At 45.2% G+C, this 26,372-nt stretch overlaps 2 protein-coding genes across 2 annotated transcripts; both read right to left on the bottom strand.

Moving 5' to 3' along the window:
• Nucleotides 1-15,542: 15,542 nt before the first annotated feature.
• Nucleotides 15,543-16,769, bottom strand: LOC131680158 (uncharacterized). Its single transcript, XM_058960881.1, has one exon. It carries the CDS (start codon nt 16,767-16,769, stop codon nt 15,543-15,545), a length of 1,227 nt encoding a protein of 408 aa, XP_058816864.1.
• A 3,334-nt stretch (nt 16,770-20,103) lies between these two features.
• Nucleotides 20,104-20,877, bottom strand: LOC131680157 (uncharacterized). Its single transcript, XM_058960880.1, has one exon. The coding sequence runs from the start codon at nt 20,875-20,877 to the stop codon at nt 20,104-20,106; it is 774 nt and encodes a 257-aa protein (XP_058816863.1).
• Nucleotides 20,878-26,372: the final 5,495 nt, after the last annotated feature.

Raw genomic sequence — 26,372 nt, 5'->3', positions numbered from 1 at the left:
CACTGAAATCACTTTATTGTTTGCTTTTTTCCTTACATTGTTGTATTTCATACTGATCTAGTATTTTCGGGTGTATTTATTTACTTTTTTTTTCTGTTATTGTCTAAATTTAAAAACTAAATATTCTAGGTTCCTTTAATTGGTGAATGATTAGCCTTGGATGAGAGTATGAGGAGATGAATTTAATTAAATTTTGACAGACGCTGTTTTTAGAAAATGATAGATAAGTTCCATGTATAGAGGATCGCGATACGCCAGGATGTCTCTAACAGGAACATGGATTGGTCTTCCTCGGACTTGTAAAGAATCTACTAATTGTGATCTGGCTTCACGATATTCAGTGCAGGACCAAACAACATGCTCAATGTCATGGTAACCTTCTCCACAAGCACAATGATTACCCTCAGCGAGCCCAATACGACGGAGATGCGCATCTAAAGTATAATGATTGGACATGAGCCTAGACATCACACGGATGAAGTCCCGACTTACATCCAATCCTTTGAACCATGCCTTCGTTGATACTTTAGGGGTAATTGAGTGTAGCCATCGTCCCATATCTCCATTGTCCCAAGATGTTTGCCAACTAGCAAGTGTCCTCTGTCGAGAAGCGCTATAAAATTCATTGTAAGCGATGGGTCTTTCATATATTTCACCATCTAGTGCACCAATCTTGGCTAAATTATCAGCTTTCTCATTGCCCGCAATAGAGCAATGGGCGGGGAGCCACACTAGGGTAAATTTATAACATTTTCTTGTCAGGTTACTCAGAGATTCTCGTATCTTCCCCAAAAAGAATGGATCGTGATTATCAATCCTCTTTGAGCGTAGAGCTGCAATTGTGCTGAGACTATCAGTGAGGATAAAGTAATGGTTCGGGGGTAAAGTATTAATTATTTGCAAACTATAGTGAACTGCTGCTAGTTCCGCTATATAAACAGAGGCGGGTTCTGCAAGTTTGAGAGAAATTGAAAAATTATTGTTGAAAATACCGAAACCAGTGGCCTCACTGATTCGTGACCCATCAGTGTAAAACATTTTAAGGCAGTCTATGTGTTGATATTTACTTGTGAATATTTTAGGGATCTCCCGCGAGCGTAGATGATCCGGAATTCCACGAATCTCTGCTTGCATGGACGTGTCGAAGAATAAAGTGGATTCAGGAATATCTAGTATATTGACGTATGTGGGAACATACCTAGCAGGCGTTATTTCTTGTGACATGTGATTGAAATACACTGTCATGAATCTGGTTTGGGGTTGAAGCTCGACAAGTCTTTCAAAATTTTCAATTACCAGTGGGTTCATAACCTCACATCGAATAAGTAAACGAGAAGAAAGATCCCAGAATCGGTCTTTTAAAGGAAGAACTCCCGCTAGTACTTCAAGACTCATCGTATGGGTCGACTGCATGCAACCTAAGGCAATTCGTAAACAGCGATACTGTATCCGTTCCAGTTTAATAATGTGAGTGTTCGCAGCTGAACGGAAACAGATGCACCCATATTCCATTACTGAAAGTATTGTTGTTTGATACAATCTTATCATGTCACTTGGATGAGAACCCCACCATGATCCAGTTATTGTTCGCAGAAAATTTATCCTTTGTTGGCATTTCGTTATTAGATACCTAATGTGGCCTCCCCATGTGCCTTTAGAATCGAACCAAATTCCAAGGTATTTAAAAGTCAGGACTTGGGCTATCGTTCTACCAACCAACTGAAGCTGAAGCTGAGCTGGATCACGCTTCCTTGAAAAAACAACCAACTCTGTTTTCTCCGTAGAGAAATCGATGCCTAACTTCAAAGCCCAACTTGATAAATTATCCAAACTATCTTGCAGTGGTTGTTGTAAATTTAAGGCTTTTGGTCCTGTAACAGAAATCACGCCATCATCTGCAAGTTGTCTTAGAGTGCATGGGCTGACAATACAATTATCAATATCATTCACGTAAAAATTGTAGAGAAGGGGGCTTAAACAAGAACCTTGTGGGAGGCCCATGTAACTTATTCTGAATGTTGCCAAATCGCCATATGAAAAATGCATGTGCTTTTCTGACAATAAGTTGTATAAATAATTATTTAATATTGGTGAAAGACCACATTGATGTAGTTTCTCTGAGAGAACATCAATGGAAACAGAGTCGAATGCTCCTTTTATGTCTAAGAACACAGACGCCATTTGTTCTTTTTTTGCATAAGCTAGTTGGATTTCTGACGAAAGTAGCGCCAGACAATCATTCGTTCCCTTTCCCCTCCGAAAACCAAACTGGGTATCTGATAGCAAGCCGTTCGCCTCAACCCAATTGTCGAGACGTCGTAGGATAATTTTTTCCAACAATTTCCTGATGCAGGCTAACATTGCAATCGGTCGATACGAGTTATGATCGGAGGCTGGTTTTCCCGGTTTTGGAATAGCGATAACTCTCACTTGTCTCCAGTCGTGCGGGACAATGTTCTGCTCAAGAAGCTTATTGAATAAATTCAACAAGCGTCTTTTTGCTAGGTCAGGCAGATTCTTCACCAAGTTGAATTTAATTCTGTCTAGTCCCGGAGCATTATTGTTGCATGAGAGGAGTGCAATTGAGAATTCCATCATTGTCAAAGGCGAATCTATGAAATCGTTACTTGTGGGAGCATCGCGAGTGATTTTCTGCGCAGGAGCAGAATCGGGACAAATTTTCTTGGCAAAATTAAATATCCAACGATTCGAAAAATCTTCGCTTTCATTAGTCACGTTTCGATTCCTCATTCTTCTGGCTGTGTTCCAAAGAGTACTCATTGATGTTTCTCTTGACAAGCCATTAACGAAGTGTCTCCAATAACTAGATTTTTTGGCACGACGTATACTGTCAAATTTGTTTTGCAAAATGAAATAATTTTCAAAGTTCTCACGTATACCCCCTTTCTGTTTCATAATTTCTTTGTAGGCAACTTGTTTAGCTTCATATGCATCAGAGCACTCTTTGTCCCACCAAGGATTAGGGGGCCGTCTATTTATTGTCATTCCAGGATTGCATTTCGTTTGGGCTTGTTCTGCTGCTTCAATAATTAAACCCGCTAGGAATTCATATTCTTCGGTAGGGGGTAGCTCTTCTGTCGAAGCAAGAGAAGTGGAAATTAATGTTTCGTATGTTTTCCAATCAATATTTCGTGTTAAGTCATAAGGAACATTGATTGAATTCGTAAGGCCTAATTCACTGTTAATTGAAACAACGATTGGCAAATGATCGCTACCGTGAGGATCAGGTACAACCTTCCACGTGCAGTCTAACCGAAGTGATGTCGAGCACAGAGATAGATCTAATGCACTTGGACGTGCAGGAGGTCTGGGGATGCGTGTTGTTTCGCCAGTATTTAAAACTGTCATATTAAATTCGTCACAAACATTGTAAATCAAAGAGGATCGATTATCATTGTAGAGGGAACCCCACAATACTCCGTGCGAGTTGAAGTCTCCCAGTATCAGACGCGGAGCAGCCATGGATTCCACTACCTCAAAAATTTGACGTTGTCCAATTTGAACTTTGGGAGGTATATATATAGAAGCGATAGACATGTCTTTGCCTTTAATGTTCGTTTGGACAGCTACAGCCTCAATGCCCGCAAACAAGGGGATGTTAATTCTATAGAAAGAATAGCACTTTTTAATTCCTAGAAGCACTCCTCCATACGGGGTGTCTCGGTCTAGGCGAATAATGTTGAAATCATTTAAGTTGAAATTAATGTTTGAGGTAAGCCATGTTTCACATAGAGCAAAAGCATCGCATTTTAAATTATGCAGTAAAATTTTTAAGGAATCAATTTTAGGTATGATACTTCTGCAATTCCACTGTAAAACAGTGATGGAATCTTTCATTGGAGGAGGTGAATTACCCATTGAAAGATACAATCGCTGCAAGGATGGGCCATTGAGCAATCAGCTGCTCTAAAAATGTTCTAATTGTTGGGAGGAAAGCTGAAAGTATACTCTTTAGTGGTTCAGAAATATTGAATGCTTTAAAAATCCAATCAACAATTTCAGAAAATTTCAATAATCCTACCCCCGGCTGAGGCTCAGAGGAAGTCGAAATTTTATTATTTCCAGTAATGGTGTTCTGTTTGGATTGTACGTTCCCAAAACCGGGCGGAATTGATTTCGGTTTTGAATCGGAATTTTTCGGTTTTGGGCGCAGTTTATCTATTGGTGGAGAAATTTTAAGGCCCTTACTTGGCAGCTTGGGAAAAGAAGACTGTTTTCTTTTTCTGGTATTTCCGGGTAAAACAAATGATGTACCTTCGCACGCTCCGTCAGAGTCAGACTGTTCCGAAAATAGAGATGTGTAAGTGTTTTCTAAGAAGATGGGTTTAGGGGTAGCATTTTTCAACATTTCTGCATAGGAGCGCTTAGACCTCTCCTTCAAGGATCGTTTAATTTTATCCTCACGCAATTTATAAATGGGGCATGCAGGGACCTCATGTGAGTTTTCTCCGCACATTAAACATTTTTCTGAATTTTCATTACATGTATCCTCTTGATGAGAACCCCCACATTTGCCACGCCGTGCCTTATTGGAACAGTAAGTGGCTGTGTGGCCAAGCTGTTTGCAATTAAGGCAATTCATTACACGAGGGATAAAAAGGCGAACAGGGAGACGAATCTTATCGATAATGACATAGTTGGGCAGCGCAGACCCAGCGAAAGTCACTCGAAATGAGTCAGAAAGTCGATAAACTTTTTTATCTCCTTCGTGTGATACTGAATGCAATTGCTTGCATTCAAGTATTTTTACGTCTTTAAGTATGGTGTCTTTGAAACGACCAACCCCATGCTTAACTAAGTCATCAACAGTCAAACTCGATTCTGTGATGACCCCATCAATTTCAATTTCCTTTGAAGGAATATACGCTCTATACTCACGCGTAAAAAGCTCGCAAGAAGCAATTGCATTGGCTTGTTTGAAACTACCAACGACAATGCGTATTTTATCTTTATTGACTTTGACGATCTCTTTTACATCCGAGAATCGCGAAGTCAAATCTTTAGAAATTTGAATAATATTTAGCGCCTTTACTTTACGCCTAATAAATACAATCCATGGTCCCGTTGACGACTCTGGGTAAATTTTAATTCTAGTCGGATTTACATTTTCAGCATAAGGCTTAGGGGGAGGGTCTGTTACTCGTTCTCCCATCTCTTCATCCATTTTACCTAGCAAGAAAAACTATCACAAAAAGGAATGAAAAATATACCTGTTATACCTGTAGAACACACCTCATGTGTTACGTTGTAAACTCGGTGCCCGTTGTTTGACAATGTGACACCTGCTGTTCTTCTTCGTCGCGTTGCTTCTTCAGTAGAGAAATAGTCCTACCTGCAACACTTCAAAACTCTCTCCGATTAAGCTGCTCGTCGGTATCACCACCACAAGCGCGCTCTCTCCGTTTCCACCACCTCGGTAGACAAATGTGGCTACCTGTGGCTTGCTGCGAAAATCCCACTGTCGATGCGGCACTTTTCAGTGCCACTTGTTTTCCTTATTCGTCGTACCACTTCTGCGGTAGACAAATAGAGCAAATGGGTCTACCTGTGACGCTTCCCTCTCGTCGATTAGAATTGCCCGACGACACCAATACACTATATTTTTTTCTGTGTGTACAGGCACGATCACTGTCGATCTCTGCCACCGCGGTAGGCAAATTCGTCTACCCGCGGTTTGCTGTCAAAACACCACTTGTCGAGGATGCCGTTGACCACGCCTCCGACATATCAACTGTCGACTCACACTTAACAAACTGGTCTCTCTCTCTCTCCCACAATAACGCATACAGCGTCTCGCACTCCGTCACTCTCTCGAGAACAAATCCTTCCACCTGGAGGCACAACTGTCTCGGTCGGTTGCAAAAACTGTTATGATGGCAGACTGTTAGCAGATTGACAAAGTACCAGATCATGCTGTGTGGGGTGCTTTCTCGGTTAATAATGAGGCGACCGAGATATTTGAAGATACGTCATTTAGTCGAACAACTGTCAGTTTGTTGGTTGAATTTAATTTGGTTTTTTTAATTTAAAAATCAGAAAAGAATAATTAAGTTTTAAGAATGATATGAGTGCACTCGTAAGGACACCTGCTATCAATAAATATGAAAAACTGACACATTTTTTCCAATTTAAAGATCTCTATTCCAGCAAAAAAATCTTTTAATCCTCGCCGGATGTAGTCAAGGCACAAATCCTGCCGTTCTTGGTCACACAGACAAATCCTAGGCGCACCGGTTGAATCTCCGTGCTCTGTCTGGTGACAAAAGAGTTAAAGCACAAACAATTAATGCTTTAAACTAAACAATGCACTTTTGTTTTTTTTTGTTATAAAATAAGTATCGCAAACAATTGTATAGTGATATTACACAATAAAAATAATAGAAAAATGCAATTTTCTTTGTTCTCTAAACAAAAAAAATCTGCCTTCTAACAAATTCGTTTGAAGAACGGAAAACTCACAATGGTTTCCTGAAGGCAAACAACTTTCCGAATCTATCGACTCACCTGCGGCAAACGAATCTGGTACCCAAAAACGCTGGTCCAAATTCGCCGTCTTCGGTTCGGCAGCTCCGCAGTTCCGTATAACTCAACGATTTAAAAAAAAGACCACTCCTGGTTCGTTAAAAAAATCACTACCTCGTCGCCACTAAAAGAAATAGACTTACTTTAGAACAAGCAGAGAAACGAATGAGCTTACGAGATTGACAACTATCAAAAAAGGTATGCTGCGTTTCGGCTTCGCCTCATCAGAAACCGACACTAACACATTGTCGGAATAGATTAGCGCCGGCTTGACGCAAATCCCTTAAAACTAAAACACACTATGTGTTTCAATCAAACGACTGATCAAACGTGATGTCCCGTTCGAGCAGAAGTTCTGTTTATGCCGATGAGACACAAGTGAAGCCGAAACTTGTCTTGGCTTAGCAGGCCTATGCGAAAGCACTATGCTATATTTCACCCTAAGGAGGAAAATTTGGTAAAACCAAAATTTCTCACTAGGGTGAAAATTTGTTGGTAAAAACCAGTCTTTGTACAGGAGGGCACAAATCCTTATTTCATACTATGCTGCGTTTCGGCTTCGCCTCATCAGAAACCGACACTAACACATTGTCGGAATAGATTAGCGCCGGCTTGACGCAAATCCCTTAAAACTAAAACACACTATGTGTTTCAATCAAACGACTGATCAAACGTGATGTCCCGTTCGAGCAGAAGTTCTGTTTATGCCGATGAGACACAAGTGAAGCCGAAACTTGTCTTGGCTTAGCAGGCCTATGCGAAAGCACTATGCTATATTTCACCCTAAGGAGGAAAATTTGGTAAAACCAAAATTTCTCACTAGGGTGAAAATTTGTTGGTAAAAACCAGTCTTTGTACAGGAGGGCACAAATCCTTATTTCATATTAGCATAGTGCTTTCGCATAGGCCTGCTAAGCCAAGACAAGTTTCGGCTTCACTTGTGTCTCATCGGCATAAACAGAACTTCTGCTCGAACGGGACATCACGTTTGATCAGTCGTTTGATTGAAACACATAGTGTGTTTTAGTTTTAAGGGATTTGCGTCAAGCCGGCGCTAATCTATTCCGACAATGTGTTAGTGTCGGTTTCTGATGAGGCGAAGCCGAAACGCAGCATAGTATGAAATAAGGATTTGTGCCCTCCTGTACAAAGACTGGTTTTTACCAACAAATTTTCACCCTAGTGAGAAATTTTGGTTTTACCAAATTTTCCTCCTTAGGGTGAAATATAGCATAGTGCTTTCGCATAGGCCTGCTAAGCCAAGACAAGTTTCGGCTTCACTTGTGTCTCATCGGCATAAACAGAACTTCTGCTCGAACGGGACATCACGTTTGATCAGTCGTTTGATTGAAACACATAGTGTGTTTTAGTTTTAAGGGATTTGCGTCAAGCCGGCGCTAATCTATTCCGACAATGTGTTAGTGTCGGTTTCTGATGAGGCGAAGCCGAAACGCAGCATAGTATGAAATAAGGATTTGTGCCCTCCTGTACAAAGACTGGTTTTTACCAACAAATTTTCACCCTAGTGAGAAATTTTGGTTTTACCAAATTTTCCTCCTTAGGGTGAAATATAGCATAGTATCAAAAAAGGGTTTATTCCATTTTTCCGAGCGCTTTTATAGCGTTCCATATTTTGACATTTCCAACTAAATGGCTAATTTCATTATGCCGACTTATATCGACCCCTACAAAAATATTTGAAATACTGTAAATTTTTCAGCAAAATTCAGCTTATTGCCATTTTGGGCCCCATAAACTCAAATTGTTACTTTGCGTTTGTTGAGGCCCAAAAAGTGTCCAGTACTTTCAATAGTCATGTGTTTATTATGAACAAAAAACTATTTGTTACTATTGTAACGGATAATGCACCGGGAACCACCTCTCGGCTGGTTGATTACTTACTGCGCAGTAGCTTTCTTGGCTGTGTTTCAGTGAGCAGAATGCTCACGCACACTGTTTGATTGATGCTGCATTAATTCCAGATATCCTGGACGTGGTAACTCATGCTCTCACTCTCTCTCTCGCACTCTCACATACACACGAGCCTCACGCATGAACTACAAAACAATACAGTGTAGCTAGTTTATAGGTCATTACAACTCGGCCATCTTGACATCTGATCGTCTCGATCAGTACATATTAGATAGCATAATGTAATCATGTTATGTTGAAAAGGGGGGGGGGACCAATTACCCGTGCTCGTCTCGGGGTTAGTGGGTATTAGGGGAAGAGATAAAAGATGGGGCCTTACATATACAGCAGGACACAAGGCAAGTGTAACAGACCCGACAGTATTCGTATTAGTGCAACTTAATTTTCTGAGTCGTCGTGAGAGTCTCGCCAATCAGCCCAACGTTTCAATCGACTAGCTTCAATAATGCCATCGTATGGTATTTGAGAAATCTGTGCGTTTTCTATATCCCTGATAACATACCGATCATTCGGAAGTACTTTATGGATTCGGTAAGGCCCTTTGAACTTGGGAACGAATTTTTTGTTCGTCCCTATGGTTGTATCAACATTCCGAATCATTACAAATTCACCTGCTGAATATTTGGTCGCTGGTTTATATTTTCGTTCAAAAACCGTCAAATTTTTGGTTTGTGAATCTTGAATATGTGTCGCTGCTGCCAGTCTCAAGGATTCTAAGTTCCTGTCATCGTCTTGTTTATTTTCCAGGAATTCTGTTAACCTATCAATATCTCGACCTCGCTGATTGATTCCGAAGAGGAGCATACAAGGAGTTTGACGTGTAGTTGTATGGACGGAATTATTCATTGCATACTCAACATTCACCAACATTTTTGACCAGTTAGAATGCTGAATTGGCTCAGACACCTTTCCGAGCATAGACTTGATAATTCTATTCACTCTTTCAACTTGCCCATTCGCCTGAGCGGATGCAGTAGCTACTTTGACATGCTCAATATTGTGATCTAGTAGAAAAGAACTAAATTCAATAGAAGTGAAACACGTTCCTCTGTCGCTGATAACACGCCTTGGTCGACTATAATACTCAAAGTATTTCACAAGACATGCGCACACCTCTTTAGTACTAGTAGAGTTAACCGCATAAAGTTTAACGTATTTCGTGAATGCATCCACAATAGCAAGTATGTATTTTCTCTTCGAGATTATGGATGGTAGTGGACCAAAATGATCAACGTGGATTGTGTCGAACGGAATAGGTTTTTTCGGACTACTGTGTAAAGTTCTGTAGTTGTTGGTTGACGGAACGGAATACATTATACATCGAATATAGTTTTGAATGAATTTATTCACTTTCTCTTTCATGTTCGCAAACCAATAATGCATCTTTATCTGCTCAATGCATTTAGTAACGCCCATATGACCGATTTTTTCATGGGCACACCGTATCACATTAGTTTCCATCTCTTTAGGAACGTAAAGCAGAAAGTTGCCATCATCCGTGGATCTATACATCCATCCTCCAACGTGAAACCGTTCACAGAGCCATGTTCAATTTTTCTCTGATGGCAACAGCATCGCTGTCACGATTTTGTGTGACTTGAAGTTGAAATGTTATATCCTCAGGATCAATGACAGAAAGAACTTGGCCAGAACCTTCGATTGGTTGAATTGAAACGGAGGGAAGGCGAATCAGTGCGTCGACGTGACTCATCAACTTCTGTGTTGAATGGTGTAGTGATAGTTTTCCAACTCCATTACCCACCGAACTATTCTACGATTCATGGTTGCGCGGTTTAAGGTCATTGTAACGGAATTGCAATCGGTCACTATTCGAAACTGAATACCCTCTAAGTAAATCCGGAATTTGCGAAGGGCGTAAATGATGGCCAACGTTTCAAGTTCGAAACTATGGTAACGAGACTCGGCAGGGGTAGTTCGTTGCGAAAAATATGCAGTAGGATGGTATTTTCCATCATCTTGTTTCTGTAACAGCATTCCTCCAAATCCATCAGCACTGGCATCGCAATGTAACTCGGTATCTCTATCTGGACTATACAAAGCGAGCACAGGAGCTGCAATTAAACTATTCCGGAGTGTGTTAAAAGATTGTATACATCTTTCATCAAAATCAAATTTCACCTCGTGCCTTGTTAGCGCTCTCAGTGGCTTCGAGATAGACGAAAAGAATAGAACGAACCGACGGAAGTATGAAAATAATCCAAGAACCTTCGACAGTTCCTTTGCATCCGTTGGAAGGCGCAAAGACTTGATAGCCTCCAAGTGCGACCCATTTGGACGAATACCGTTTCCGCTAACGGTGAACCCTAACAAATCAAACTCACCACAATCGTCTGAACTCTCGATCGAAGCAGATCGTTTTCTTGTGCTGTGCATAGAGTAAATCAATATAAATATATACATTGTGAAGGCCAGTCATTGTTTGAGGCAGGCTTTGTTCGCCGGTGCCTAGGTTGGTGAAGTGAATAGTTCAATAACCGGACAAGCCGCTATATGAGCTAAGTATCTTTTTTTCTCATTTCCATTTCCCCCGATCTGTCGCTACTTCTTAGATCCCTTTCCCCTGAATATAAGTTTCATCTCTCGTTTACATCACGTGCTTTCCTCGTGTCTAAATGGCCGAGGGCGAAGTAACATTGGATGGGAATGATGTACCCATGGATTTACCGGATAAACCCGAAATCACTCCCTTCTCTGATTCCCCCAGTCCTCCTCGTATTAAAACATACCCACCCAGTTCAACTGGGCCCTGGGTGGTCTATTTCCGGCCCATCACGAAATCGCTTAATATTTTAGAGATCTCGCGGGAGCTGACTGCTAACTACCCGGCCGTAGCTCAGATAACACGTGTTAGAGCTAATAAGATACGCATATTAGTGAATGACCTCGACCAGGCAAACCAGATTGCTCGCAGCGAGCGCTTTACAAAGCAATTTAAGGCGTATATACCTTGTTTGGCAGTGGAGATCGACGGGGTCGTCGCCGAACCGGGTTTGAAGTGCGAAGACGTGTTGAAGTATGGAGTTGGTTGCTTTAAGGACCCCTCACTTGAACATGTGAAGATTCTGGAATGCAAGCAAATGTATTCAGCAAAAACTGATAATAATAAGACAACTTATTCATTGTCAGACGCGATTCGGGTGACTTTCTCCGGGTCTTCCCTCCCCAACTATGTCCTCCTGGATAAGGTTCGTCTACCGGTTCGCCTGTTTGTACCGCGGGTAATGAACTGCAGCAATTGCAAGCAGCTGGGCCACACAGCCACCTATTGTGGCAATAAGGAAAGGTGCGGCAAATGCGAGGGAGAACATGAGGATGACGCTTGCGGTGGAGAAACTGAAAAGTGTATTTACTGCGGGGGCCTTCCGCATGATCTTAAATCATGCCCCGTGTACAAACAGCGCGGGGATAAAATTAGGCGCTCCCTTAAGGAACGCTCGAAACTCTCTTATGCAGAAATTCTTAAGAATGCTTCGCCATCTGTCCCTTCCGAAAATTCCTTTGCTCTTTTGGCTGGCGTTGAGCAAGAATCTGACGACCCACAAGAGGGAACATCTTTGGTTAACCCATGGGTGTCCAGGAAGAGGAAAAATCAAGCTTCCCCTAGATTGCCTCGTAAGGGTGCTAAGGTGTCATCCACTTAGAGTGCGCCAACTACAATCAATAAATCCAACGGAAGTGATGCACTAAAGCCGAAGCAATTTGCTCCAGGACTTGGAAATTTTAATTCTAACAAGGAGTATCCACTACTTCCAGGGACACCAAAAACCCCAAGTGTTCCCTTTTTTCAAACAAATACTCAGTCCAGTAGCGGACTAATGAAATTTTCTGACATAGTGGACTTAATTTTCACAGCTTTCAATGTTACTGATCCTCTTAAAAGCATTCTGATACATTTTCAACAAACTGCATGCTGACATTTATTCTTAACTACAAATTAATCTTAATTTCTATATCACAAAATATACAATTTTACGTGCGGGACTCGCGCCCATTTGAGTGTGACCTAGGTGAGGTAGATTTCCAGACTGGCACAATCCTCCAGAGCAAGTCATCGGTCGACCACAGCAGCACGATCAAGATCACTCACTCTCCTGCGATGTTTTTGATACCGAGTGATAACAAGAGAGCCTCGCCTATCCGCCTTCCTTATCGCACCCGCTATCATAGTGCTGGGCAAGATGCGCCAACGTGTGATCGGGTGGCAGCCGATCAATCATCAACGTGCACTGCCCACACGAAGGGAGACCCGACGACGAGAAAGAAGCGTTCTACATGCAGCTGGAGCAGACATACGACGGTTGCCCTCTGCGAGACGTGAAAATTGTCATCGGCGACATGAACGCACAGGTAGGAAGGGAGGCAATGTACAGACCGGTGATCGGGCCTAACAGCCTGCATCCCGTATCAAATGACAACGGCCAATGATATGTGAACCTCGCAGCCTCCCGTGGAATGGTAATCCGAAGCACCTTCTTCCCTCGCAAAGATATCCACAAAGTCACCTGGAGATCACCGGACCAAGTAACAAAAAATCAAATCGACCACGTTCTAATCGACGGTAGATTCTTCTCGGACATCACAAACGTCCGCACTTATCGCAGTGCGAATATAGATTCGGACCACCACTTGGTTGTAGTATGCTTACGCTCAAAACTTTCGACAGTGCATAGCTCTCGTCGAAGCCGAACGCCGCGGCTAAACATCGAGCGGCTACAAGATGGCAGAGTGGCTCAAGAATACGCGCAGCAGCTGGAAGTGGCACTACCAACGGAAGAGCAGCTAGGCGCAGTTGCCCTTGAAGATGGCTGGAGAGATATCCGATCCGCCATAGGTAGCACCGCAGCCACTGCACTAGGTGCGGTGGGCCCGGACCAAAGAAGCGACTGGTACGACGGCGAATGCGAACAGTTAGTCGAAGAGAAGAATGCAGCATGGGCGAGAATGCTGCAACACCGCACGAGGGCGAACGAGGCGCGATATAAACAGGCACGGAACAGGCAGAACTCGGTCTTCCGGACCAAAAAGCGCCAGCAGGAAGACCGAGATCGCGAAGCGATGGAGCAGCTGTACCGCGCTAAAGACACACGGAAATTCTACGAGAAGTTGAACCGCTCGCGCAGGGGCCACGTACCACAGACCGACATGTGCAGAGATACAAACGGGAATCTTCTCACGGACCAGTGTGAGGTGATCCAGAGGTGGCGGCAGCACTACGAAGAACACCTGAACGGCGGTGCAGCAGACGACGAGGATGGCACGTTAACGCACGTGGGAGCACGCGCGGAAGACATTACACTACCGGCTCCGGATCTCCAAGAAATCCAGGAGGAGATCAGCTGGCTCAAAAATAATAAAGCCGCTGGGGTTGACCAAATACCAAGCGAGCTACTAAAACACGGTGGCGAGCCACTGGCTAAAGCGCTGCACTGGGTGATTACCAAGATTTGGGAGGAGGAGATTTTACCGGAGGAGTGGATGGAAGGTGTCGTGTGTCCTATCTACAAAAAGGGCGACAAGCTGGATTGCTGTAATTACCGAGCAATCACCCTGCTGAACGCCGCCTACAAGGTTCTCTCCCAAATACTATGCCGTCGACTATCACCAAGAGAGTTCGTGGGGCAATACCAGGCGGGTTTCATGAGCGAACGATCTACCACGGACCAGGTGTTCGCTCTTCGTCAAGTACTGCAGAAATGCCGCGAGTACAATGTGCCCACACATCATTTGTTCATCGACTTCAAAGCCGCATACGACACTATCGATCGAGATCAACTATGGCAGATTATGCACGAGTACGGATTCCCGGACAAACTGACGCGATTAGTGAAGGCGACGATGGATTGGGTGATGTGCGTAGTACGTGTCTCAGGGACGCTCTCGAGTCCCTTCGAATCACGCAGAGGGTTACGCAAGGTGATGGTCTCTCGTGTCTGTTATTCAACATCGCGCTGGAAGGTGTAATAAGAAGAGCAGGGATTGACACGAGTGGTACGATTTTCACAAAGTCCGTTCAGCTACTTGGCTTCGCCGATGACGTTGATATTATTGCACGAAACTTTGAGAAGATGGAGGAAGCCTACATCAGACTGAAAAGAGAAGCCAAGCGCGTCAGACTTGCCATCAACACGTCGAAGACAAAGTACATGATAGGAAGAGGTTCACGAGAAGAGAATGAGAACCGCCCGCTTCGAGTTTGCATCGGTGGCGACGAAATCGAGGTGGTTGAAGAGTTCGTGTACTTGGGCTCACTGGTGACCGCCGACAATGATACCAGACGCATCGTGGCAGGAAGTCGTGCTTACTTTGGCCTCCGCAAGACACTTCGGTCGAACAGAGTTTGCCGTCGTACGAAGTTGACCATCTACAAGACTGATTAGATGGTAGTCCTCTACGGGCACGGGACCTGGACCATGCTCGTGGAGGACCAACGCGCACGGCGAATGAACCATGAGTTGCATCAGCTGTTGGGGGAGCCGCCCATCTGTCATACCGCGAAAATCGGACGACTACGGTGGGCCGGGCACGTAGCCAAAATGTCGGACAATAGCCCGGTGAAAACGGTTCTCAATTGCAATCCGACCGGTACAAGAAGACGCAGCGAGCACGATGGATCGACCAGGTGGAAGACGATTTGCGGACCCTTCGCAGACTGCGTGGCTGGCGACGCGCGGCCATGGACCGAGTGGAATGGAGGAATCTTTTGTATACGGCACAGGCCACTTCGGCCTTAATCTGTTAATAAATAAATAATCAGGTAGATGGTGATGACGATGATGATACCGATCTCGCTCAGCCTGCTGTGTAGTGTGATGTATCCTTCCTTCATTCCCCGTTCTATTTCGGATTAATTTGTTGATCGGTGTACGCATGACGATGGTATTGGCGAGATGACGATCAAGTTTTTAAAGAGGATGATTATGCAGGGTTGTAGTGCTCGGGGTGCTCGGGGTGCTCTTGTTTGCGAACATCCTCACCCACCCAGAAATATCGTAGATTTCTGAAAAGAAAAAAATCCTCTTCGATAGAACAGGAATAAGGAAAGGGTGCTAGGATTGCTGATGGTGGACTTCTGTTGACTGTATGTCGTCGTTGTCATCCGAAATAGGTAGCAGACAAAGCTTTTCGACCGAACGAGTTAGCATTCCGGTAGCGGTTTTCAGTGTAACTACTCGCACGGTTCCATCGTCGCCAGGGTGAGTTTGCACGATTCTACCCATTTTCCATCGCATTGGAGGTTGATTATCATCTTTAATAACGACTAGCTTTCCAATGTCGATACGAACAGCCGGTTTCCATCGTTTGGTTCTGCCTTGAAGTTGACAAAGATATTCTCTGCGCCACCTTTTCCAGAAGTTCTGCAGTTTTTGTTGGGTTAACTGCCATTGGGTGAGACGATTCATTGGAATGCTTGATAAATCTGGATCGGGAACAGCGTGGAGAGATTCTCCAATCAGAAAATGTGCGGGGGTTAGTGGCTGCAGATCATTCGGATCATCAGACATGGGTGTGAGCGGGCGAGAATTCAGGCATCCTTCAACTTGGACTAATAGCGTGTTCATGTCCTCTGGGGACACAGGAGTTTCGCCTACCACCTTTAGCAGATGAATTTTTGCTGATCGGACAGCGGCCTCCCAAATACCGCCAAAATGTGGCGCACTCGGCGGGCTAAAGTGCCATTGGATCTCTTCCTTGGCTAATTGCTTGGACACAATGTCGTTATGATGGCTATCTTTAAGTAATCGCAGGAATTCTAGCAGTTTATTGCGAGCGCCGACAAAGTTAGTGCCGTTGTCGGAATATATATCCGTACATCGTCCTCTTCTGGCAACGAATCGCCGTAGAGCCTGTAGAAACCGATCTGTGGATAAATCTGTGACCAATTCGAGGTGCACTGCCTTGGTACACAGACACACGAATATAGCAACGTAAGCCTTAACTGCCGTTCGCCTGGGAGCTGGTCTCACATAGAGGGGTCCAAAGTAGTCGACGCCTGTGCGAGAAAATGGAAGGGATACGGTGACCCGTGGAGCTGGTAAATCTCCCATAAAGTGCTGTACGGTCGCCGGTTTCGACCGGAAGCATATCTGACACTGATGGATAATGTGTCGAACTACACTCCTGCCTCCCAGCGGCCAAAATCGAAGCCTAACAACTCCCAACAGCAACTGTGGTCCAGCGTGCAGAAGTCGTTCATGGTAATACCGTAACAGCAAGCGTGTAAATATGTGCCGAGTGGGTAAAACGACCGGATGTTTAGTGTTTTCAGACTCCATCGAATGTTTTAAACGACCGCCAAGTCTGATCAATTGGTCTTGGGAGACAAACGGATTAAACCATCGAATGAGCTCTTGGAAACCGCATTTCCCTTGGAGAGCGCCTTCCATTCCTCAACGAACACCTCCCTCTGAACCAATCGAACCAGAATGTTTTCCGCCTCCCTTAACTCATCAGTAGACATGAACGTAGGGGCCTTTCTATCCTTCCGCGGGGTTCGTAAAAGTTTAATCAGACGCAGCCAGTAGGCAGTTCAACGAAGAAGGTCACTGTACGACGAAAATTTGCCAATGTATAATTGGTTGAATTCAGCGATTGTTGAAACCTTTCCAGCTAGCACCGTGTGTCGTTTCTCCTCGTCTCCCTCGTCTATCGGCAGATTAACTGGTAAGAGAGGCCTATACTCTTCCGTCTTCTCTAACCAGCTCGGTCCTTGCCACCAAAACGTATTCAGAACGATGTCATTTGGCGAAATCCCTCTCGAAATAAGATCTGCCGGATTCTGGATACCAGGTACGTGACTCCATCTTGATCCTTGTGTAATGGACTGTATTTTTGCCACTCGGTTGGCGACGAAGGTGGTCCAGGTCGTTGGATTAGCCGCAAGCCAACGCAGGACACAGGTTGAATCCGTCCAGAAATAAGATTTTACCGTGATTTTTATTGACTTGTCCACCTTTTCGTAGAGTTGTGCTGCTAAAAGTGCACCACACAACTCCAGCCGAGGAATCGTCTGACATTTTAAGGGGGCAACCCTTGATTTTGAGGTCAAAACCCTAACCTTTACCTCCCCGACCGCATTCTCACTCCTGAGATACAGACATGCTCCGTATGCCTTCTCCGAGGCATCCGAAAAACAATGGATCTCCACAGATACCGTGTCTGTGATGATAACACAGCGGTCGATACGGATTTCATTGAACAGTGGAAGTTGCTCGTGATACTTTCTCCAGGCCTCACCCACCGTTGGAGGTAACGGCTGGTCCCAATCTAGTCGTTGGTCATTTTCGTCTCGCAACGTCCACAGCAGCTGCATGAAGATCTTCGCTGTAGTGATAGCAGCGCCCAACAGGCCTAATGGGTCGAACAGTGTAGCAATCACCGAAAGCACGTACCGTTTGGTAAGAGGAACTTCTGTGTTCAAATTGGGGATGGTGAACTGAAACCTAAATGTGTCGGTTACTGGCATCCAGGTCAGTCCCAAGGTTTTATCGAAGGGTCTGGATCCAAAACAATGCCTTCAGGTGATCGGATGGCAAGCTCTTACTCCTCGATCCCGTTCAGTACATCGGGACAGTTCGACGCCCACTTCCGTAGACGAAATCCTCCATTTGACGTCATTGCTTCTAGCTGCACTCGCAGATCAATTGCAGTTTTTACCTCATCTGCTCCTGTGATGACGTCATCCATATAGGTATCCTCGATGGCTGCCTTGGCCGCTAGTGGATACCGCTCCTCCTCATCTAGCGCTAATTGTTTCAGCGTTCTGGTGGCCAAAAATGGAGCTGGCTTAGTACCGTATGTTACCGTGTTGAGCTCGTAGGTGGATATATCCTCGGCAGGCGAGTTGCGCCAGAGAATACACTGCAACGGTCGATCTTCTGGGCAAACGTTGATTTGTCGGAACATCTTTTCCACGTCGGACACGAGCATGGTTTGTTTTGTCCGACTGCGTAGGATTATGGAACGGAGGTCCTACTGTATCACCGGCCCCACCAGTAACACGTCGTTTAGTGATAGTCCGGAAGAAGTCTTGCAGGAAGCGTCGAATACGACCCGTACCTTGGTAGTGGTACTGGAATCCTTTACCACTTGATGGTGTGGCAAATAGCACCGTTTAACCGAATCTGTAGCAACTTCTTCGACCTTCCGCATATGACCTAGATGCGGATACTCCTCCATAAAATCAGTATGCTGCTTCCGTAGATTTTCGTCCCTTGCCAATCTACGCTCGGTTCCCTGAAGACGTCGGAATGCGGTGTCCCTTGACTCGCCCAACCTCGAGATAACGTCTTTATCCTTGGGTAGAGAGACGGTGTATCGACCGGTTTCATCCCTTTTAACCGTGTTCAAAAACAACTCTTCACAGTGTTTCTCTTCCAGTGAAAATGTGTTGCCAGACTCGACTTCCTCACAAGACCAAAATCGAGACATCAACGCGTCCAAATCCTCCGTTGTCGACATATTGCAGTTGATGTGCAGTGATCGACTAGGAACCGAAAATCCTCCGCATACGACCCAGCCGAATACGGAATCATTAAGAGTCGGTAATTGTTCCCCCAGGGAAATTTTCCTTCCAGTTTCGAAGAAATCGAAAAACGCTTCGATCCCGAGTACAAGATCCACCACCTTAGATTCGAAAAAGGCAGGATCTGCCAACTGGATATTGTCCGGAATTGCCCACTTATCGGTGTTGATAGGGGTGGTTGGAAGGTTGACCGTTACCTTTGGAAGGATTAGGAAGCTCAACTCTCTTGAATATTGAGACACCCGGGACCGTAAAACCGCTTGTATCCTGTGTTTGACCTTGGTAGCTGCTTGTCCAATTCCAACGACAGAAATATGCACTCGATTTCGAGTTACTTTCATCCGCTGACTTAATCGCTCAGTCACGAAGTTGCTTTCTGATCCCGAATCTAAAAGCGCACGCGCCGGGAACCGATTACCATCGTCGTCCTCGATCACGACGACTGCTGTAGCCAGAAGGACCTGGGATGAATACTGGTGAGCCGCACCAGCAACCAAAACCTCTGTGGCTGCCACGTTAGCCACTTGGGATGAAGGGTTTGATGATTCAGTGGGAGCAGAAGGCTTGTTGCCCCTAGCAACTGCCACAACCTTCGTTTCCTTATCCGTATCCCTTTCTGACTTGAAGCACACAAGAGTATGATGCCGACCCTTGTAGCTCCGGCAAGAATATTTGGATTGGCACTCTTTTGCTTGGTGTCCCGTTCTGAAGCAATTCCGGCAGAGGGAATGAGTTTTCAAAAGGCCGTCCCTCTCCGTAACTTCCATGCGCTGGAATGCACTGCACTGGTAAAACGGATGATTTGATGAGCAAGCTACACAGCGTCCTCCAGACATATGGGTTGAACTATAACTTGTCTTCACTGGTGGAAGCTTTTGCTTCGCTTGGATTTACTGCTGCTGCTGAGCACCCCTAGTGTCAGCAGACTTGGTTGGCAAGCAATCCAAAACCTGGAGTCTACGCCGCAAGAAGTCAAACAGATCTGCAAGTGTATCTGTCTCCTTCATAGCTGAGAACTCTTCCCAACCCCTCCGAGTGACCGGATCCAATCGTGTAGTGAGGATGTTGACCAGCAGAAGATCCTTTTAGTCGGCTGACTGAATGATCTGGTCAAGAGTCTGCACAATTCTCTCAAAACCTTCAATGAGAACGTGCAGATCGGTAACGGATTCCTTAGGAAGGGTGGGAAGGTTGAAGAGGGCTTGCACCTGCCGTTTCTTCAGCTGCTTACTGTTGTTGTACCGCTTCAACAGCAAGTCCCATGCCACCTGATAGTTGGCCTTAGTAATCTGAAGCGGATCGATCAGACTCTTGGGTTCTCCTTGTAAGCATCCCTTCAGGTAGTGGAACTTCTCCACTTCAGGAAGATCCGGTTTCCAGTGGATGAGCGAGGTAAACAAGTCCCGAAAGCTCAGCCATTCGTCTATATCGCCGTTCAATGTCTGCAGCTTAATCTGTGGTAGACGGACATGATCGATACCGCCCCGCATTGACGAATCACCAGCTCGGAGGGACTGCTCCAGCAGATTCGGCTCTTGCAGCTCCTTGGCCTTGTCCATAAGGAAGGATTTGACCTCGTAGTACCGGTCACTGAACTCCATACGCTCCTTTTCCCAAGAGTTCCCTTCAGAATTGTAGTCGTCATGGGAAAAGATTTCAACCAAGGTTTCACTGAAACCTTCCCAAAGTTCGTCTAACTTACACAGGCGTACATCGACATCAGTAGCGGTATGGGATTCCTTAAACACTTGCACAAACCGCCAGATGTCATTGAAGGACAATTGGATCTCCTTCATCCTGGCCGTCAATGCCCTCGTCGACGGTGGCTTCTTGGAAGTTGTAGTGCCGGCAGCAGGCATGGTATTTCGTCACAGCAAATTGGAAGAAAGAGAGGCGGTGTAGTGCTCTGCAAGGTGACCTAGCTTCGCTAGGCATATACTGTATTATTTTACCCGACAGAAAGGTAACTGTACTCCAATACAGTGAATAATCCTTGCGGTGTTGCACAAACTATAGTCCAATGCAGGTAAGCTCGACCGAAATTTTAGGCAGCAAAGAGCAAAGCAATTGGTGTAATATCCAAAAAATGTCGGCTTCGGCCGGGCATATACTGTGGCAACTCACCCAGAGAAACCAGCAGCGGCACCAAAGACCCGGCGCCGACAATCGATCCAATAACCAAAATCAATCGAAGATATGAATAGCCCAACGGGCAATCAGGGCTTAGTAAAATTGGTGGCAAAGTCGAAAAGGATGGAATTCCAATTAAAATGTGTATTTTCTGTAATCCTAGTTTCGGCAGTATACTAAAATGTTCACTCACCAAAGCAAAACTGTTGTGAAACTCCCTCTTCTTGCCAGCAATCATCCGATGAATGGTTTGTCCAGCAAACTGCAGCTGATACAGCAGCGTAATGCGTCGAAAGTCACTAAGTGATGTGATGATCCTTGGGAAAACGATATGCAAGCGAAAAATTCCTCCCGCACATCAGCAGGGCAGTATGGTGTAACACCGAATTATCTCCGTGAAATTCGATGATCCTCGGTTGCCACCAGCACAATGGCGAAAGCAGATGACAATGGCGCCAAACCAGTATTAGCGAATCGGCTTCCCTTGCCGTTTAAATGTAGGTCACGTAGCCAGAGAAACGTCGGAATGTTTGCGTTAGTATATTGGAGGGTTGCTTCGACTGGACATGCACTGAACTTTTAATATTTACCTCGGAAGGAAAATGTTGCGCCGGTCCAGTGATCCAGGGAAATGATGAGAAAGGTCCTTTCCAGTTCCAGGAAAATCCGAATATTGATGATCCAAAAGTAGTCCTGGCGATGCAGTAGGTATCATGCAATAACCCACTGGCGATTTAGCGTGCAGAAATGTCGACCAAATTCCGAGCAGCAGGTGGCAAAGTCCAAGCCAATATCTACCGCGATGGCGTATCAAACCCAAGCGACGCCTAACCCAAAGCGCGATGGAGTATTTCAATATTGTTGAAAGTGCGATGGCATCCTGAAGCGTCGGTTCATCCTGTAGCGTCAGCCCTTTGCTAACGATTGGCAATACCGGGATGCGAATATGGTCCAGCATCCGGCTCGAAGGACCAAAATGTTGGGTTCTTGACGTTACTTTGATGGGGTCTTCGATAGCGGTGAGTGGCGGATGTCCCAGAACCAACATCGAATGGGTAGGCACAGACGTACGGAGAAGGGGCATGCAACCAACATGCAAATCCTCGCAGCCGTACTTGGATGAAGTGGGAATTTCTCAACTGGTGCCGAAACGTGAACCAGGGCACAAAAGTTCTCTCCAGAAACACAACGCGCTTGTTACACTGACACAATTTTATTACCGAACAAACTAATTTATTTTAAACGGACAAACAAACTGCATGCTGACATTTATTCTTAACTACAAATTAATCTTAATTTCTATATCACAAAATATACAATTTTACGTGCGGGACTCGCGCCCATTTGAGTGTGACCTAGGTGAGGTAGATTTCCAGACTGGCGCAATCCTCCAGAGCAAGTCATCGGTCGACCACAGCAGCACGATCAAGATCACTCACTCTCCTGCGATGTTTTTGATACCGAGTGATAACAAGAGAGCCTCGCCTATCCGCCTTCCTTATCGCACCCGCTATCAGGTAGATGGTGATGACGATGATGATACCGATCTCGCTCAGCCTGCTGTGTAGTGTGATGTATCCTTCCTTCATTCCCCGTTCTATTTCGGATTAATTTGTTGATCGGTGTACGCATGATGATGGTATTGGCGAGATGACGATCAAGTTTTTAGAGAGGATGATTATGCAGGGTTGTAATGCTCGGGGTGCTCTTGTTTGCGAACACATTGCTTCCATCTACATTCCTCCTAGAGCCTCGGTAGGGCACCGAACGCTTTGTAATATCACGGAATCCTTACCGGCAACGCGGCTAGTTATGAGAGACTTTAACTCGCACGGTACGGTATGGGGCTGTCTTCATGATGATAATAGATCAACATTAATCCAAGATCTTTGCGACAATTTCAACATGACCATCTTAAACACGGGAGAAATGACGCGGATTCCTACACCACCAGCACGCGCAAGCGCGTTGGATTTATCGCTATGCTCGACATCGCTACAGTTAGATTGCAGGTGGAAGGTGATCCCTGATCCCCACGGTAGCGATCATTTGCTATCGTGATTTCAATTGCTAACGGTTCAAGACCATCGGAAACAATCAATGTCTCGTATGACCTCACACGGAACATTGATTGGAAGAATTACGTGACCGCGATATCCGTTAAAATCGAATCCACTCAAGAACTTCCTCCGGAGGAAGAGTACAGGTTTTTGGCTGGCTTGATTCTCGACAGTGCGAATCAAGCTCAGACTAAACTAGTACCCAGCGCGAATACCCATGGACGGTCTCCCACCCTGTGGTGGGATAAAGAGTGCTCAGAGCTGTACGCGGAAAAGTCCACTGCATATAAGGCCTTCCGGGAAGACGGGTTACCCGCTAGCTATCTACAGTACGCGTCGTTAGAAAGGCGAATGAAGAGTCTAATGAAAGCCAAAAAACGCAATTATTGGTGCCAGTTCGTCGACGGGTTAACGAGAGAAACAGCGATGAGCAAACCGTTGGATATTCGCTTTCGCCAAGAAGATCTGTCCGGACTCTGTCCCGGTACAGAAAACGTGCCGCGCAGCGTCTCCTCACGATACCGCGAACGAAACACCGTTTTCGATGGTGGAGTTCTCACTTGCTCTCTTATCATGCAACAATAACGCCCAAGGGTTAGACAGAATCAAATTCAACTTGCTGAAGAATCTGCCTGACACTGCAAAAAGGCGCTTGTTGAATTTATTTAACAAGTTTCTTGAGGGTAAAATTGTCCCTCATGACTGGAGGCAAGTGAAGGTCATCGCCATCCAAAAACCAGGAAAACCAGCCTCCGACCACAACTCGTATCGGCCGATTGCAATGCTGTCCTGTATTCGGAAGTTGTTTCGCCTCGACAATTGGGTTGAAGCAAATGGCTTACTGTCAGATACACAATTTGGCTTCCGCAAATGCAAAGGGACGAACGATTGCCTTGCGTTGCTTTCTACAGAAATTCAAATGGTCTATGCTAACAAAGAGCAGATGGCATCAGTCTTCTTGGATATTAAGGGGGCTTTTGATTCAGTTTCTATCAACATTCTGTCAGAGAAGCTGCACCAGCATGGTCTTTCGCCAATTTTAAATAACTTTTTGCTAAACCTGTTGTCTGAAAAGCACATGCACTTTTCGCATGGCGATTTAACAACATCGCTATTTAGCTACATGGGTCTTCCCCAGGGCTCATGTCTAAGTCCCCTGCTCTACAATTTTTACGTGAATGACATTGACGATTGTCTTGTCAATTCATGCACGCTAAGGCAACTTGCAGACGACGGCGTGGTCTCTGTCACAGGGCCCAAAGCTGCCGACTTGCAAGGACCATTACAAAATACCTTGGACAATTTGTCTGCTTGGGCTCTTCAGCTGGGTATTGAGTTCTCCACGGAGAAAACTGAGTTGGTTGTTTTTTCTAGGAAGCATGAGCCGGCGCAACTCCAGCTTCTATTAATGGGTGTAGCGATCAATCAAGTCTTCACATTTAAATATCTCGGGGTCTGGTTCGACTCTAAAGGTACTTGAGGATGTCACATTAGGTATCTGAAACAGAAATGCCAACAAAGGATCAATTTTCTCCGAACAATAACTGGAACATGGTGGGGTGCCCACCCAGGAGACCTGATCAGGTTATACCAAACAACGATATTGTCGGTGATGGAGTACGGGTGTTTCTGTTTCCGCTCCGCTGCGAACATACACTTCATCAAACTGGAGAGAATCCAGTATCGTTGCTTGCGCATTGCCTTGGGTTGCATGCACTCGACCCATACGATGAGTCTCGAAGTGCTGGCGGGCGTTCTTCCGCTAAAAAATCGATTTTGGGAACTCTCATATCGATTGCTCATCCGATGCGACATTCTGAACCCGTTTGTGATTGAAAACTTCGAGAGGCTCGTCGAGCTTAATTCTCAAACCCGATTTATGTCCTTGTACTTCGACTACATGGCACAGAGCATGAATCCTTCTTCATATACTCCCAACCGTGTTTGTTTCCTAGATACTTCTGATTCCACTGTATTCTTTGACACATCCATGAAGGAAGAGATTCGTGGAATCCCGGACCATAAGTGATCCCCAATATATTTTATAATAAATTCCGAGAAGTCGACTGTGACAAAATGTTCTACACTGACGGATCAAATCTCGATGGGTCCACTGGCTTCGGTATCTTCAACAATACTATCACCGCTTCATTCAAGCTCAACGATCCCGCTTCAGTTTACGTCGCAGAGTTAGCTGCAATTCAGTACACCCTTGGGATAATCGACACTCTGCCCACAGATCACTACTTCATCATTTCGGACAGCCTCAGCTCCATCGAGGCTCTTCGTGCGATGAAGCCCAAAAAGCAATTCCCATATTTCCTGGGGAAGATACGGGAGTCCTTGTGTACGTTATCTGAAAAATCTTATCAAATTACCTTTGTTTGGGTCTCCTCTCATTGCTCTATCCCGGGCAATGAAAAAGCCGACTCATTAGCAAAGGTGGGCGCATTAAATGGTGATATATACGAAAGACCAATCTGCTTCAACGAATTTTTTAGTATTTGTCGTCAGAGGACACTCAACAGTTGGCAAACCTCGTGGAGCAATGGTGAACTTGGGCAATGGCTACGTTCCATTATCCCAAAGGTATCAACGAAGCCTTGGTTCAGGGGGATGGATGTGGGTCGGGATTTTATTCGTGTAATGTCCCGACTTATGTCCAACCACTACACCTTGGATGCGCATTTGCGGCGTATTGGGCTTGCGGAGAGTAGTCTGTGCGCTTGTGACGAGGGCTATCACGACATCGAGCACGTTGTCTGGGTATGCGCCGGGTATTTGGACGCCAGGTCTCAGTTAAAGGATTCCCTTCGGGCCCGAGGTAGACCACCCAATGTCCCAGTCCGAGATATGCTGGCAAATCGTGATTTCCCCTATATGTCCCTTATTTATACTTTCATAAAAACGATAAATATCCCAATTTAGCCCCTTTCTTTTTATTTCTCGTTTTAGAAGTTTTCTCCTGCCTTGTGGGACCGATCAGCTCCAGACTGCAACTATGTAACCGCCGTCGCACTTACCACTACGGAAACTGAAGCGAGAGCGACTCGACGTCCGATGACTTTTGAAGGATTCCCCGCGGGTCCGAAGAATACCATCGGCCAATCCGACCTACTAGACTGAGGCGCTAATTTGTTTCGCTGATCTCCCGTTTGCCCGAA

The sequence above is a fragment of the Topomyia yanbarensis genome, chromosome 2 (assembly GCF_030247195.1).
Source record: "Topomyia yanbarensis strain Yona2022 chromosome 2, ASM3024719v1, whole genome shotgun sequence".
Taxonomy (NCBI): Eukaryota; Metazoa; Arthropoda; class Insecta; order Diptera; family Culicidae; genus Topomyia; species Topomyia yanbarensis.
This window is presented reverse-complemented; position numbering and strand designations above follow the sequence as displayed.

Excerpts from the sequence above, each read along its gene's own strand:
- LOC131680157 (XM_058960880.1), bottom strand. The coding sequence starts at position 20,877 with ATGCCTGCTGCCGGCACTACAACTTCCAAGAAGCCACCGTCGACGAGG.
- LOC131680158 (XM_058960881.1), bottom strand. The coding sequence starts at position 16,769 with ATGGAGTCTGAAAACACTAAACATCCGGTCGTTTTACCCACTCGGCAC.